This window comes from Myxocyprinus asiaticus, chromosome 42 (assembly GCF_019703515.2).
Source record: "Myxocyprinus asiaticus isolate MX2 ecotype Aquarium Trade chromosome 42, UBuf_Myxa_2, whole genome shotgun sequence".
In the NCBI taxonomy this organism is placed as follows: Eukaryota; Metazoa; Chordata; class Actinopteri; order Cypriniformes; family Catostomidae; genus Myxocyprinus; species Myxocyprinus asiaticus.
Genome location: NC_059385.1, coordinates 3,497,884 through 3,515,595, shown reverse-complemented (window position 1 = coordinate 3,515,595; position 17,712 = coordinate 3,497,884). Strand labels below are relative to the sequence as shown.

General features: G+C 36.3%; 1 protein-coding gene across 1 annotated transcript in view; it reads right to left on the bottom strand.

Annotated features, from left to right (window-relative positions):
* Positions 1 to 3,824: 3,824 nt before the first annotated feature.
* Positions 3,825 to 17,712, bottom strand: part of LOC127432627 (phosphatidylinositol transfer protein beta isoform-like) — a 28,129-nt gene continuing 14,241 nt past the window's right edge. Inside the window, exons 6-12 of the mRNA XM_051683939.1 lie at positions 17,160 to 17,498; positions 16,918 to 17,001; positions 13,064 to 13,141; positions 12,849 to 12,959; positions 10,776 to 10,898; positions 7,887 to 7,975; positions 3,825 to 4,811 (exon numbers count right to left, since the gene is read on the bottom strand). Of these exons, the coding sequence (XP_051539899.1) occupies positions 7,928 to 7,975; positions 10,776 to 10,898; positions 12,849 to 12,959; positions 13,064 to 13,141; positions 16,918 to 17,001; positions 17,160 to 17,225 (510 nt within the window). The 5' untranslated portion in view covers positions 17,226 to 17,498 and the 3' untranslated portion in view covers positions 3,825 to 4,811; positions 7,887 to 7,927. The remainder of the gene's footprint in view (positions 4,812 to 7,886; positions 7,976 to 10,775; positions 10,899 to 12,848; positions 12,960 to 13,063; positions 13,142 to 16,917; positions 17,002 to 17,159; positions 17,499 to 17,712) is intronic.

The window sequence follows — 17,712 nt, the reverse complement described above, 5'->3', positions numbered from 1 at the left end:
TGTTTCATCTAGTCACCATGAGAAATAGTTACCTGTTATTTTGGCACAGCGGAACAGTACCATCTAATGGTGATGTCAGGTACTTGCAGACTGATGAAAACTAGTCAGAAATTCAGATTATACTCGAGTCTAGTGTATCATATTGATACCCAACACTTGCATGTGCAATTAACTCTCATGTCATCAGGGTTCCCACAGCTTTTAATCAAGTAATCACTATGACTTTCCCATTCATCGTAACTACTGGACAAGGATTTGTTTTAATAATAGAGAGAGATTGCACCCACAATGAGCATTTTCTAGTGATTAAAAAAAAAAAAATTAATAAAAAAAAAAAAAAAAAAACACACTATAGAAATGTCCATTACGTTTACGGTCTACACTGGACGCATGTTTTGACGCTTTCCACAAAATGTTTTTTCTGGCCTAGACATTTTAAAACTCCCAGATATTCCTAGAAGACAGTGGGAATCCCATTTCATTGACCCTTGTTGCAAAAAAAGAAAAGAAAAAAAAAAGACGTATCCAAAAGTATCAAAGGTAGAACATTAATTTGCGTTTCACAGTAAGACAGCATAGTGAAAAAAATCCATAATAAAGACTGAGAAGCACAACTTGTCGAAATTTATTAGATACAATTATAATCGTTTACTTTCATAACCAATTCAAAAGCGGCAAAAAAGATTAAATCACACCATTGTACATTCACTGATATTTCCCCTGATTTTCCCACAAACAATCAGAAAGACAGTAAAACAGCACTGTTTAGTTCCCAAGGAAAACAGATTCTCCAAGTGCGCAATTATGCTTCTATTACAATATTTGATTCATTCATTGTATCTGAAACCTGCCTTTACCCCGCCATCCCCCCCACCCTAAAAGCCATGTACATGTACAAAAGTAAACTATACGCTCCGTGAGACTCGGGACAGTATTCTGTAGAGGTGTTTAAGTGAACACAGACGTCAGTGCACTGATTGTTCAATTGTGACATTAGAGAAAACACAAGAAGGATGAAAAATCAAAACCTGACATCCTGCAAACTGCAGCCCCCCATTAGAAAACCCAAAAAAGAAAATAAGTGCATTTGATATACAATTGTCTTCCCATTTGGTGTTAGCTATTTTTGATAAAAATAGCAACCAAAGCAAATCATGATCCAGCAACTGTTAATAAACCTCTAATGACAAAAGCGCTCATTATTTGTTACTCTAAAGTCCACATTAATATTTGTTTGAAAATGCATAGTTTGCTACATGTACACCATTTATCCACAATGTAATGCCGTTTTCCTCCACCGAAAATGGAGCAGTTTGAAAAGCTCCTACTTCAGAAAATGATAGGAAAGTGACAACAGTTTTATAACAAAAATGGATTTGTGTGGACATGGCCTAACATGATGCTCTACTAGTTGTTTTGGTCCTGTACACACTTTACAGGTTTTATGAAAATTTGATTGTCACTACCTGAATTCTTCAAAAATGAATTTGGTTTTCACTTCCAAAACAATCAAACTCTGTGCATACAGAAGAGGAGTGACAACCTTAAACACATCATTGCAGTGTGTACATGACTGATTTGTCAGCTAATGTGCCCTTCGGGTGGCACATTCATCGTAGGATAGATTGTGACGTTTCGCATCAAGTTACATGATTGTGTGAACATTTGTGGACCTTGAAATTAAAGTAACAGAACGTTACATCCAAAGAAACTCCCTTTGCGTGTGTAGGAAGTTTCTGGCGCCCCATTCTGTGCACAGAAAGGCTTGAATCTATTACAAATGAGCAACTATACATTGAAAATCACTCTAAACACAATGCAACATTTTACTGATACTCAGAATTGCATAAGCACATTTAAACGCAGACATCAAGCACTAGTTTACTTCCATGCTGAAATCAACATAATTAAAATAGACTAATGCACTGGCCACATATATGATAAAAATCAAATCAGATTACAATTCTCCCATTGTTTCGTAACTTACAGAAGAGCACAGGCATAGCCTATTTTTTTTTTTACACTTTTTATTTTTTATTTTTTTTTGGCATTGTGACATTTTCACAACAATTAAGCAACTCACCCCTCCATTCTCATAAATACTGTTTTCTGAAAATGATGCATCTTGATAATTAATTTTTTTTAAATTGTTCAGTATTTATTAGAGCTGTCGATTTAATGTGTTAGTTTACTGTGATTAATTATGTGGAAAAATAACACATTAATCCTAAATTCCGTAATAAGTAATGTTCCTACCATTGGAGCACGCTTGATGTGCCACCTTGTAGCAGTAGGGGGCAGTCTGCACGCCAGCTGTACAGTAACACCTCAATTCAGTGAGCAGAAAGCACAGCCTTCGACAGATGACGCACTGGACCGAGCACAACAGAATGCAGGGATCTCGAGACAGGTTTTTCGACATTTTAAACTACCTCTAACTTGACAGCATCCTATAAACACTTAGGACTAGAGCTGCTGAAAACTAGCAAGACGCAACGCAACTAAAGTGAGACAATCCAAAAGTGTCCATCTGACGCACGAGTACATGAGTCCAATACATTTTTTGTGGTAATCATATTTAGCCACAAATGCAGTTGGTTGATCTTAACTTGTATTGAACATGGAATATTCCATTAAAAACATTACAGTATTTAACGTAATACAGTAAAAAAAAAAAAAAATATATATATATATATATATATATATATATATATATATATATATATATACATACACACACAGCTCTGGAAAAAATTAAGAGACCACTACAAAATTATCAGTTTCTCTGGATTTACTATTTATAGGTATGTGTAAGTAAAATGAACATTTTTATGAAATACTGACAACATTTCTCCCAAATTCTCAATTAAAATATTGTCATTTAGAGCATTTATTTGCAGGAAATGACAACTGGTCAAAATAAAAAAAAAGATGCAGTGTTTTCAGACCTTGAATAATGCAAAGAAAACAAGTTCATATTCATTTTTAAACAACACAATACTAATGTTTGAACTTACGAGTTCAGAAATCAATATTTGGTGGAATAACCCTGATTTTCAATCACAGCTTTCACGAGTCTTGACATGCTCTCTACCAGTCTTTCACATTGCTGTTGGGTGACTTTATGCCACTCCTGGTGCAAAAAATCAAGCAGCTTGGCTTTGTTTGATGGCTTGTGGCCATCCATCTTCCTCTTGATCACATTCCAGAGGTTTTCAATGGAGTTCAGGTCTGGAGATTGGGCTGGCCATGGCAGGGTCATGATCCAGTGGTCCTCCATCCACACCTTGATTGACCTTACTGTGTGACATGGAGCATTGTCCTGCTGAAAAGAACAATCCTCAAAATTTGGGAAACATCGTCATAGCAGAAGGAAGCAAGTTTTCTTCCAGGATAACCTTGTACATGGCTTGATTCATACGTCCTTCACAAAGACGAATCTGCCCGATTCCAGCCTTACTGAAGCACCCCCAGTTATTCCACCAAATATTGATTTCTGAACTCTTCCTAAGTTAAAACATTAGTATTGTGTTGTTTAAAAATGAATATGAACTTGTTTTCTTTGCATCATTCGAGGTCTGAAAACACTGCATCTTTTTTATTATTTTGATCAGTTGTCATTTTCTGCAATTAAATGCTCGAAATGACAATATTTTTATCGAGAATTTTGGAGAAATGTGGTCAGTACTTTATAGAATAAAATAAAAATGTTCATTTTACTCAAACCTATAAATAGTAAATCCAGAGAAACTGATAATTTTGCAGCACACTAGATCCACAGTCAACTCTGACCAGGTATGATACAGAAATTAATCTCAGCTAAATATATTTATGTATATTTTTAATGCCTTTTTAAAGTTCTTCTCTTTAACCAAAGACTACATCATCTGTTGAGGCATCTACGCACACATTCAGCACAGCGTTACAGGCAGTTTAGCAATATAAAAGCACTTCCTATCCTATAGTGACTCTAGAAAAGCAGCAGCGTTTGCACAGGTCTGGATTCTGGAGGGTAAACAATGTTCATTTGAAAAGTCCTGAGAGGTTTCATCTTTGAGGGTCTTTGAAAACACACTCTTAAAAACAGCAGCTAACATGCCTGAGTTCATGTGAAGCTTCGGTGGCCTGTGAACGTGTTTTTGCATGCGCAAATGTGCATGCTTGCTTTTGTAGCTGGGAAATTCTCCAAGTGTGCAACAGCATTACACATTTCTTATAAAAACATGAAGATGAAAGGCAGGATTATGCTGATACAACGAATGACAATTGGAAAACAAACCCTTTAAAAAATGATTTAAAATTTAAATAAACCAAAAGAAGTGCTATATATTAAGACTAAACACAGAAAGGGGGGAAAAAAAGATTCAAACCATTATAAACAAATAACCAAACAAAACAATTAATTGGTCCAATTCCTGTCAAAATTAAGTAATTCCATTATTTTTTCTTTTCTGCAATAGAATAACACAACCATTAAGCAATACTCTGATATTTCTAAAACTCCTAGTAAAATGGTAAATGTCACTGGATAAACCTGCCCAACATTCTCGTCGGTTTGGAAAACAGGCAAAAGTTTGTCCAGTGTAAAATTGTTTTCTGCCTGTTGGAAGGTGAGTGTCGTACAGAAGGTGAATACAGTACTACTGATCATTGTGTCATTCTTCAGTCTGGTGGAGAACAGCGCCACCACTGGCCGGTTGGTTGAATGCAGTTATGTCACTCGTCAAGCGTCGTTTGTGGTAGGATTCTTTAGTTTTGCCTCATTGTTCGTGAGCAGCACTGGTGCCTCGAACCTGACCAGTTTTACGAAGCTGAGAGAAGGAAAACAAGAAAATAACAGTTATAACTATTATGAATAAAATGAAAGTAACCTGGTGATTTAAAACCCCTTTTTCAATCACATGCATTTAGAAGCCAAGTAAATAAAAGCCAGTTAATTGCTGGTAATATCACGCCACCAACAAGGTCCTAACCAGGCACAACACAATAATGCAATAAGCAATTAAAAACCACTGCACAACTAGATTTTTTTTTTCATCCATTTTATCATTAGTCAGGTGAAAAATCCAAGTCTGTGCACTTAGAGAAGTAATAGTTCACCTCTACTTGACTAATGGCATGATTTGAGGCCTCATTAATGTCCGTAGCACAAACGGTGCAAGACAAGTTACGCACTGATGTTTAATACTTAAGTTTAGGTCTAAGCATGAAGTATAAGCAACAGTAAGTGATGTTTGCCTTTGCAAACAGCACTAATTATGCTCTAATTGGTTGTGATTGTCACCTTGTTACAGCAGTAATTAGCTTTCAGTAAAATCGCCTGAGGCTGGAAACTCTCGCATCATGTCTGGTTAGGACATTTTACCCTCACTGGTGGACTTCAGATACCATGGTCTGATTTTATTTTTGTACTTTTTTACACATTTTCCTTTAAATAAACACACATGCATGCACACTCAAATAAGAGCGCAGAAACACACACATGCACCAAGTCCAAACACACTGTGGAAAAATCAACAAACACAAAAGCGGTGATTAGACACGACGAACACAGCAAAGATAAGAAATGGAGCAATGAGGAGAAATGAGAAACGAAGGGAAAAAAAGATCTGGGCAGAGGCGTTTGGAAACGGTGTCAGAGGAGTCTCATCTCTTCCAGATCATTCTCCAGCAGAGCCAAACACACAGGGAGAGAGAATAGCATGAAAATATGAAGCGGCTGTGCTCCATACTGCCTCTGACACTTCATAGACATAGAATTCCTCTTGCAAGAAGAAAGTCTATAAAATAAAGTTCATAACTGCCGCAATAAAATACAGAGATGTTTTGAATGTCAACAGAAGATACTAGCTACTTTGAAAGACGTCCAATAAATTAAATCCATAGAAAACATGAACAATATGAACAAAAATATCTGTCTTCTTGAGCGAAACAGTAAGAAACGTTTAAAGGAACAGTACATCTAAAAGTGAAATCTCTGTCATTTACTTACTCTCATGTTGTTCCAAACCTGTTTGACTTATTAGCTTCTTTTCCATACAATTAAATAATACAGTGACCAGGGCTGTCAAGCTTCAAAAATAAAACACATACAAAAATAAATAAATATACTATAAAAATAATTAATACGACTCATCCTCTACATTCTAGGTCTTCTGAAGCCATACAACAGCATTGTGTGAGTATTTCAGTATTTACAGATTGGCCCCATTCACTTCCATTGCACGAGAAAGTGGCTTATTGCGAGAAAGTTGCGTTATCGTTAAAAGAAAATGTATAGGCAGCGTACTCTATACTCCCATATACAGGTGGCTCAGTCAGTAAGCAGCTTTCTTCATAGGAGCATCATTCCCCCACGACGCTTGTGTAAATAACAAATATGGCATCCAAGGAATGCGTCACTATGTTATTCTCTGTTGATTTGCTTTGTTTCCAAATATTTCAGAGAGGTCACCATGTTTGTTTCCTTTCTATTGCGGCGCTGCAATAGTAGGGTTTCCCGCTTGCATAAAACTCCGGGATTCTCCCCATGTACAAGTGCAAATACGCGAAAGTGAAGAACAGCCGATATTTTACATTCGTGTGTATGAATGGGTATGGTTTATTGTGTATGTTCTTTTCCCACTGTACTCCCAGGAATCTTGAATTATTTCCACTGTCTTGACTTGTTGGGCTCCATCCTATGACGTTTGTTATCTCATCTGTTCCCTGCACATGTGCACTCCTCAAAACCCTGTAACAACGGTGATTATGCGTTTACATGTCCACATAAGCCACACTTTCTGGGAAAACCCAGGTGTGTTAAACCGCTTGCTCTTAATCCCTTAAGCAGCGTAAGGAAATCGCCGTTCTCATTTACATGACGTTTCAGAACGCCGCTTTCTGCAAAAACCCTGGATTAAACCAATTTCTTAAATGCAAGTGAACACGGTCACTGTCACTAACATTTTTGTAACTGTTTTTTGGGTAATCAACATTGTGCCACAAATGCTGTCGATTGAGCTTAACTTGTATTGAACCAAGAATTTTCCTTTAAGTCTAAAATCTTATTCGCACTAATCTTCCACTAATGCAAGCATAATGAGATTTGATAGGGCAAGGTTTCCAGCGAATTATGCCTTTTTTTCCAAGTCTTATGAAGCCATACGATAGCTTGGCAGGAGGAATGAGTCACATGGACTACTACCCCCACCTTTTTGGAGCTCGACATTGTCTGGTCCCCATTCAATTTCATGGTAGGAAAAAGAGCAACGTAAACATTCTGCCTAACATCTCCTTTTGAGTTCCATGGAAGAAAGTCATATAGGTTTGGAACAACATGAGGAAGAGTAAATTATGCCAAAATTTTCCTTTTTAAGAAGTAGTACTGGAAAAGAAAACGATGGCACTGGTGTATGATGGAATTGCAGCAGCTCCTTTAAACATCCCCGACTGCCACCATTTAGAGTGAAGATCAACAACTTCAGACAGAAGGCCGTTGGCCACCCCACTTACTTTAAACATCGAGCCAGTCTATCCTTGCCCAAAAAAAGCTCTTTTACCTTTCAACTGGAGTCTAAGACCATTAGAACTATCAGATGAGCAGTGTTCAGAGAGCTACAAGCACCTGTTTTAAATTTTTCCACCGCTGAGGCACTATTTTCCTCTGGCCTGAGTGAACACAACTGGGTGGTTCAGCCAAGAGTTTGTCTGAAATGACTAACACTAACTTAGGTTACATTCATCATGCTAAGGAGAACACCAGAACGAAGTTAGTTGTGGTTAGTTGGAATGGAGGCAGCGAAGTACCGAGTTAGTAGGTGGTGTTGGTGTAAAGTGAATGTTAAAGAATTAAAACAAGGTAGAATGCGCGGCAGAATGTCCATCTCTCCTCTCGCAAGACTTACAGAGTCAGTCCACCTGCGTTACGTTACTAAAAAGAATTCAGCTACTCCTCAGCTGCCGTTGTGCCTCGTACAGACCCCTTCTGACGCATCTACAAACAAAACATGCCGTTAAATGCAGTCTTACCACTTACCGATGCCAACCTGAGAGGAATGGGTTAAGAAACATCAAACCAGCCAAATCAGAACAGGAAAAGTGTATTTGGGAATTTCACAAAAAATCAATTTCACATTTCACAGCAAAGGCAAAAGAAAAAATGGAACAAAATTTACATAAAAAGAAATGTAGGAACATTACAAGTGAGTTGTGTAATTTCTGAGCAACTAGTGTCACCAAATGGAAGTAAAAATCCCATTATATCTCCATTTTTTCCATGGGGGGATTGATTTTTAACGATAGCTTATAAAACTTTAAAATCAGACATACTGTGAGCTCAGAAGTTGTTAATTGATGGTATATGCTTCTGTTCAGGCCATCAGCCAATGGTATTACATCTTAATTTTTTTTAAATAGCCAAATTTCAGCTGAATAACCACACTACCCATGTGATTGTACTTCATTCCCTCATTAAGACATTAAGTACAGTACACATTCTTGTACCTTTGTATTTTTGTACGATTTTCTTTTTTTTTTTTTTTGCTTCAAATCTAAGTTTGTAATGATGTTGTGATTCACCTCGGAGCTGGCTGGTTTGGTTCATGGCTTAGAACTTTTCTATGAAGGATTTTATGAAATCCCTATGGAACAAATTAATGAGAAAAAAAATTCTGGAACAAAGATGGCTGAAAAAGTGGGCGGGCACTGCACTTTATTGGTAAAAGTTCTTTAAAATATGTTTCCTGCACATTGCCCTGTCTGCAGTTGGTTAGGTTAAACAGATACCATAAATGTCCATTTTCTTCTTTTGATTTTGAGCTGAAATATTTGACCGTTTTCATGACATTAACCCATTTAACAGTTGATAATTGTCAGCGTTTAAGCACTGAATGGGTAACAACTGACATCATAACTAGAAATGTATTCACCATGATTTCCACAAGAAAGGTTTGAAAAAATAATATAAAAAAAAAAAAAAAAAAAAAAAAAATATATATATATATTATATATATACACACACACACACACACACACACACCCCCAGCCACCCACCCACCTAGGAAGGTTTTTGTAAAAAGCAGCAGAGCCAAAGTAAACTTGATTTGTAAAATTTTAGTCCAAATACAAACTTTCTGCTTGGCAACTGGATAGTAGTAGCACCAAAAACGTTTTATTTAATTTTTTTTTTTTAAATATAAGTTTTACTACATAAAGTGCTTGTTTAATAAATGCCAGTTCTATAGCTGAAGGCAATAACAGATGTTGATTAACTGGTTTAGAGAAAGATGTAAGTTGTAATATGACTGATTGGTTGATACTGAAGGAATACTTTATTGGTCTTGGCCAACTGTAGCTTAAGAATAAAACTAATAAGCGAGTATGCCTACGGGATTTGGAAGAGAATGTATAGATCGATATTTCCCAGGCAGTAAGGAGTTTGTGGTTTTCCTTGGCTGCATGCTGAAAGCGATCACAGAGTGTGTCATAGCTTGGACGGACTGCGTGCAGTTGGATCATCGCAGTTACTGGGAAGAGGAAAGAAGCCGAGCCAAATACTATACACTTCAGCTGGGCAGCGTTCAATACAAACACACACTGAAAATAGAGAGTATTAAGTGAGCTGCCAGCTGCATCCTGCGGTAACCCCCCCGCCAAAAAAAACAAAAACTCAATATCTCTCAAATCTGAAACCCTTTCAATAACATCCAGAAGAAAACGAAACTTCAGTGCCCATTTTTTAAGTCTATAGTCAAAAAATTACTCCTGGTGCTATATTACAGGCACTAATATTTTATCCACACATAAACACCAACTTTTATGCTATAAAAACCAACCAGATGAGTAGGCTGAGGATGTACATACATGGGTTAAATATTCTTGAGCCCAGTGTTTCCAGCACAGCAAATTAATACATATACCTTTTATTTTTATTTTCTATACAAAGTGCAACAGTTTGGTTCAGGAAGTAAAAAAATCCCATTCATTTTTTCCATAGAGGAATTGACTTTTAATGAGAACTGATTAACCTTCAAAAGACAGACCTACCGTGAGCTTGAGATTGTTAATCGATGGCATGTGCATCTGTTAAAGCCATCAGTCTCTGTTATTTCAACTTCATTTATTATAAATCGTATTTATTGTGGAATTCCTGGTGGCCATGATTCTATCTATTCAATCAGAACTGTCGGTCTCCCTACACTCCCAAACTACTTAAAATATTAGTATTTTTCTGAATATTTTGCAATCAAATTAAAATACATTGTTTCAATACTTAAAAATCAAGAAATGATACATTTTTGCATCATTTTTAATCATTAGCAATGCTTCATGGGATTGTTGTTCATTCCCTTAAAGACGTTAAGTACACTGTTTTGTATCTTTAAGTCTAATTTTCAAATACTTTTTTGCTTCAAATCAAAGTTTGTAATGTTGCGATTCACCTCGGAGCTGGCTGGTTTGGTTCATGGCTTCCGATTTTTTTTTTTTTATGAATGATTTTGTGAAAACGTGAAAATACTTCCGGAACCAAGACAGCTAAAAAGGTGGGTGGACAATGTTGCGCACTATTACGCTGTTGTATCTAGCTGAACGCAATAATTAACACACACAGCGCAACATCGTTCAACTGGTGGAATCATATTCAAATCACTATTCTGAAATGCTTACTTTGAATTGCTAAATCAATCTGAATAGTTCAAACAACTCACTCATTCAACTGAACGAAATGGAGAGGTTATTGGCAGAGCAAATGACAAAGTCAACAATTTGTTCAATATATGTTTTGTTTCTCTCACCTCCTCCAGCTCTCTCTGCGTCGTCTCCTCCATTCGGCGGATATCCTCCATGGTCAGCTCCACCCAGTTGTCAATCCAACAGAAAAGCTGACGGTGGAAATTTGTGAAGATTCTCTTCTCTTGCTGCAAACACAGAGGAACAAGCAGGCCAAGTTTTACTGCACAGCACTGAGGGACAAGAAAGATGCAAATCTAAACAACTTCTAAGCATGTGGAGTTGTACTAATGAAATATTTTGGTTCAAGATAAGGCTGAATCTGTATAAATCAGGTCGAGTTGGCCAATGGTCTAACAGTACTGCCCTACAAAGCCAAAAGACAGTACCTAGAACACTGAAACGGAGAAAAATGACTACAATGTTTTTTGATTGTCCAGCAAAATGTGTATTATCAAAAAAAGTCTCACTCTTTGTTCACTGAATCTGAGCAGCATAGTTCAAACCCTTCTGTCACAGGACAGTTTACAGTCTAAGATAGAGTTGCACGATTCTGGAAGTATTGTGCATCACAATTTGTTTTGCTTAGAATAAAGATCACGATTCCTTTACGATTTTGAAGAGAATTTTTTTATTATTTCAGTGATTTAGAAAACCTGAGCATTAGGTGTTGTGATGCACTGGTAAATAAATATAATATGCTTTAAAAAAAACAAGAATTAAATTAAAACAATGGAGCCATCAGTGTTTCTTTTGTAAACGTTGCTTCAAGCTTTGAAAGTAATTATGCAAGACCCAGTAATTAAATAAAGAACAGAGTAAACAGTGCTTTAAGTTTTCAGTAACTGTAGCAATTTAACATTTTAAAATGATCTATTTCTATAAACATTAAAAAAGTAATCTAATGCAAAATAAAACTACTTAATTTATTGACAGTCTTTACTGTGTGATTATTAGATGTACATTAATACTACTTTGATGCAGTCAGAATGTCTGAATGACTATAACAGAGAGCAGCAGGTATATTAGGCTGCATTTACACATCGCACAGATCCAATATTTTGAAATATACGATTTTAATATATTAACAGCAGTGTTTACATTAATATCACATCAAGCATTTTGCCATATCAATTAAAATAAATTCTTTTAAAAACACGTCTCAAAGCGCATTTCAAAATTACATTTGACCGCCTTACAAAGGCATGCCACGGGAACATTAACATACATAGCTGAATCGTCATTTAGGAATAAGATCGCGTGGGTGTCTGAATCGAGATCGCGATCTTTTAACGATTAATCGTGCAGATCTAGTCTAAGAGACTTAATTTCAGACATTACATTTTGACAATGTATAGTTTCTAGGGCTGACAATAGATTAATTTTTTTAAACCGAATTAAAAACATTCCTGTATATGCCAATATATTATTTAATCAAATTTATAACAATAAATCACATATCATTTTTGCTGAGAAAGGCCCTCAAATAACAATTCTCTCTCTCTCTCTCTCTCTATATATATATATGTATGTATGTATGTATGTATGTATGTATATATTGGTTTAGAAGGCAATATAGTGTTTCTTTCGATATTATTGAACATAAGCCTATCATTGTCCTATAGTCATCAGCAATCCATTTCGTAAATGAATTCGTCAATCTGAGATAGATTTATTAAAAGGGCTTTTCACGTCAATGTACACATGTGTCAGACAGACGCTTTTGGAGCGTGTCACTTTGGTTGCGCTGTGTCATCAACATCATTTTAGATCGCTGTGTCAATTTAAACTTATTTTGAAACCTAGAAAAAGATGTCTTGAGATCCCTGCGTTCAGAATTGCGTTCCATCCAGCTGTGTTTGAATGCAAGAATGCGTTCATGTTTTGTGCTGTTGCTAGTGTCAAGCAACCCTGAGTTTCGCTTACTGCCCCCTGCTGAAAACAGGTAGTACTTCAAGCTTGAATTGCTCCGATGGAAGGAATACTCATTACGGTGTGGGGACATGATTTCGTTAGTTTTTTTAATACTTTATTTTTTTTATTAATTGCACTGAATTAAAGCGTTACATCGAGAGCCCTAGTATTTACTGCACATTGGCTATGCAGGGCAGAGCAGTTCTTCAGTGTGTTTTTATTACCTTGTGTATGAAGTTTTCTACTTTGGTTTGAAGGCCCCACCACTTGAACTTGATAGTGACTAGTTTGTACGCACACATACGAGGGGCTTCTGGCTTGGCCAAGAGTTCTTTCTGTGAAGGAACAAATCATGCAAGCCGTTTATCGAGAACAGACTCAAAAACTGAAGATCTCTTTTCATTTCTAATGAATGAATTGGTTTAATATTGTCGCTCACCTTCCAGTCCGGTCCTAAAGGCCCTCTGCCCGTTTTCTCTGAATGAAAGATTTCTGGGTCTTCATGCTGCTTATAGTCCTGAAACACAGCAGAGAATGACAGTTTAGATCAGTCAGGAGTAATTGTTTGAGTGTCAATTAAGTACTAGTCTGCATTTAAAATGTTCTCTTTGAAAACTGTAACAATCACAATGCACAATGTAACAATTATAGGCATTTGCAGGAAATAATGTAAAGTGGGACTTATCCATCAGGATTTGATCTCAGGCTCAAGATCGTTCTAATGAAGATTGTGATTAATCGTAAAAAAATCCCCACCCCACCAGACCTACAACAGGCCAATTTAGATTTCATGTTGCCTTTAAAGCACTACCTCCAGTTGAGGAATTCTCATGACTATGATTTTTCTCACCTCTTGTACCGACACAAACAAAAGCATGTACTTGCATACTACCTTTTAATCTCTCAAACCTCAGAGCTGACCCAGTGTGAACATATGGAACATGGATTAACCTGAAGCAGCACTGATCCACTTAACTAATTAAAGGTACAAAGCATAAATATACTGCAGGCCTGGAGCCCCAGTCACTCAACACCCCTCTGCATTGAGGGGAGAGGCAGATAAACACTATTGACTAATGGACTCATTCTGGTCAACACGCCACAGCACTGGACTTCAATCAAACGGCCACGGTTGTATTGATGTAGCTGGAGTCAGGCCAGAATGAGCTCACATGGAAACACTGGGAGAGCATTTGGATTTATTCAAAGCAGCTGATGTTGGATGCAGCGTGCATGTGTTCTAGCGTGTGGTACCTGCTGCTAGTTTGTTTGATCATGTGGATCAAGTTTTCATGCAGCAACAACCAAAGACTGCAGCAGACAGTCGTTTTTACTAGTGGTTCCCAACTGGTGGGTCGCGACTAGGGCTGCACAATTAATCGAAATAAAAACGAAATCATGATATGACCTTGTGCAATTATTAAACTGAAGGGCTGCGATTAAAAATAATAAATAGCCCGGACGCACCACTCACTTCAAAGTTTATGTGCGCAGATCTGTTCTGTCTGTAGTGCATTACACATACCCAGAGAACACGTGAGGCTCATGATACAGTGTTTTCAGTCGTTTCAGAGCGGTTCTGTGCTCAAAACACTCTTTCTGTCTTGTGCTCAGTAGAGCATGGGCAAAACATTTCTTAATTTTGGTCTAACGATATCATTGTTTTTTTTTTTTTGGGGTTTATCATTTTGCATTTTAAAATCACAATTACAATATTTTTGTAATTAATTGCAATATGATTTGTCCAAATCATGCAGCCCTGGCTACAGATCTGCTCTAGGTTGTGTGATCTGTTATGCAGATCTGTTTGTGATTACTGGATACAGATTTCTAAAGATCATCTTGACCAATTTGTGAACTGATTTTCTAGACAAATTCATTAAATAGAACAATTCACTGACAACTTGGAAATCACTGTGGCTTGCAAGTATATGTATTTATAATTGATAAATCCATGACTTCTCCAGGCCTGGTAAAACACATTTAACATTTGCTGATATTTCCAGGATTCTCATGACAATGACAACCCTGGTTCTGATCAGCAGAAGAAAAAATAAATAAAAAAAAATTAAAAAAAATTCCATATAATCAAAATAGTTAGGATAGCAACATAAATATGCTTATCAACTTTTAAAAGGGCAGAGAAAACACTTCCCATATCTTTTGTTGTGGACGTCAAAGGACTTGCATCCAATCAAACATCTGACACTTGTTGCTACAAATTAGGCATATGTCAAAATGGCCTGGCTGTGTTACATGCCCTCATACTAGAAAACTGTGAACGAAACTACGCCAGGCAGAGGAAAATAAAAGGACTACATTAAATACAGGTAAACGTGTTGGGTCACCACTTGAAAATCTGGGTCCTGAAGCAAAACCAGTTAACTCTAACAATGAGTATGTGTGTGTTGCTTGCAGGAGGTTTGGGTTATCCGCTTTCAGATACATTTTAGCAGCTGTAGTAGACAGAGGTAAGTAACCATAAGTGTAAACTAGTGAACTGGAGTTACGCAGGTTAGAAGGTCAATGGTCCATACACTTGTGTCACGTCACCCTAATCCAGTCTTACAAAACACAGCAGCACCTCAGTACCATGAAGAGACAGAAACTATGACTACAGAAAAGCCAATGTAAGTGTAATATTATGCATTTCAAAGATGCAGAAAATCTTTTTTTCTTTTCTTTCTTAGAACAGATTTAAACTTCTAGCTTTCAAGTATGAAAGAGAATAATCTAGTCCTTAAAATCATGTTTTGAAGAACCTGGACTGTTAAGGCCGTTTTCGCACATTGACAGTGTTTGATTTGACCTCTTCATCAGCAAGTCTTGTTTCACAATGCATCATATCATAACTTACTTCTCTACCCTCTACGGACATGTTGGAGAAAGAATCTCCACTGGCTAGTAATTATTATTTTATTTTTTTATGACATGTAAGCCTAATATGTGAGTGAAATCTGAAAAAAGATATTAAGCAGTCTGAGAAGGGAGCATCTTCACATATATATATAGTTTTCATATGGTTTATATAGTATGCAAGATTGTGCATTTTATTTTTATATTTCACTTTGGGTCATTATAATCACATTTAGCTTGTGTACAAATTTCACATTCTATCAATTTATATGAAATGAAATTTTTAATAATGATACAAGCTGTTGTCACGGTTTGAAATATCATACACATTTTTAACAAAATATTCACAAGGTTGGAAACCTAATAATGAAAATAGAATGACACATATTACAATTATTTAATAATGATATTCCAAAATTAAATTTAAGTGCTACTATATCAAAACTACTATGCAAAAATAAATAAATAAATAAATACATATACCAAACCCTTGCATAGATGCGGCAAGAGCCTATTTGTTAAATTCTTTAATATTTATAGTGTTTTCTGAAGTTTATTTCACAATGTATGACTATATCTTTAAATGTTTATGTATTTACACATTTATTACACTTACTACATTATGTAACATGTTTGTTTATATGCACTTGTGTCATTTACATGGAGTTTACATTGATATGTATGACAAGCACTTAATTGGTACTGTCTCTTTAAGAGAACCGGCACCTCCGTCAGCAAGTATTTACGGTTGAATGAGCACAGCGCACATTAACGAGAGAGAAATTGCACGCTCCCCACCCCATCAGTGCAATGTACAGTGTAATTACAATACATGTTTATTTTTTCCTTTTTGATCACCAACTGACTGCAAATAACAGAAAGGATATTAAAAGAGACATGAAATTAAATTGGGGTGCCTGGATCTCGTCTTTGAACACACAATACACAGAACAAAGCAAAAGAAATCTTTTCAAAAAACTTGTGTTTTTCATCTGTGTTTTAGGTTTTCGTTGGACCTTATCTTGGAAACAATTATTCAGTTTCTGTGATAGTCAAATTATGCATCATCATAATCAATAGCAGTTCACTTATGAAAATTAGGTCAGAACTTTCATACCAAATGCGAACTGTAAAACCCAAGTCCCACAAGTTTTTTAACACTAAACAAACCAAACTCAGACATCAAAAGGGACTCGAGTGTGATGTCACCCAAATGCATTTGAAGCAAAAGGCCGGAGTTATGCAAACAACAGATACCACAAGCTGGACATAAAAAGCCTATGTTTGAGTGACAGCTGACCATAATATGACCAGCAGGGATTTTGTGGTGAACTGTGAGAATGTTCAAAGTGTGCAATGTTTATACAAGTGTGAAAAACGTGTGGGAATGTAAAACAATCTGAGCATTCGATCGGACTGATGTAAAAGTGTACTCACTCCGGGTTCAACTTGGGAGCGATCCGCTATATCAATATGCACAACCTCTACTGTCTTCCATGTGGTGGGGTCCAATTCATGTACCTGATCATGGTCACAACCAACAAGAAATAAACAAATCAGTCGCAGAAAAAAGTGATCTGCAAAAATTCCATGACACACCTCACAGCATGTGGTTACAGATGCATTCTAAATGTCAACAAAACATTTTACGCTAATTACAAAAAAATCTCTATACTCACATTTTCTAAAGATCCCATGTCGGGTTTGTGCCATGTTTCGATTTTAATCATGAAGTCATCTTTCATGTATTCATTCTGAGAAAAAGAAACAGATGTTTATAAAAAAAAAAAACATTCACACAAACAGAAAAATCATGTTTTGTTTTTTTTTAGGGTTTTTGTCAAATCTGTAGCACATGTAATGCATAAATATCACATCTATTAGCGGTGCATGTTGCAAAGAGTATTTTGAAGTCCAAAAACTTGAGAGCCGTCCAAACCACATGTTTTAAACTGGGTTTAAGCTTGAAGTGGACTCATTCCTAGAAGACAGTCAGTAAACCCGGTGTACTCCCAGTTCTAGGTAAAAGGAATTTGGACAATTATGCCACACTTAATGTTGGATGTTACTGTATTAGATAACAAAATATCAACCCAAGTGTAATTTTTATTTTTAAGAAAGACAAGCACAAGCACACTTTTCAAGAAAAACATAAAAAAAAAAAAAGAAGCTTGTGAAGTTTTAAATGATAAAGCAATAGATATAATGTTCAAAATGAAGATGGTATTTGAA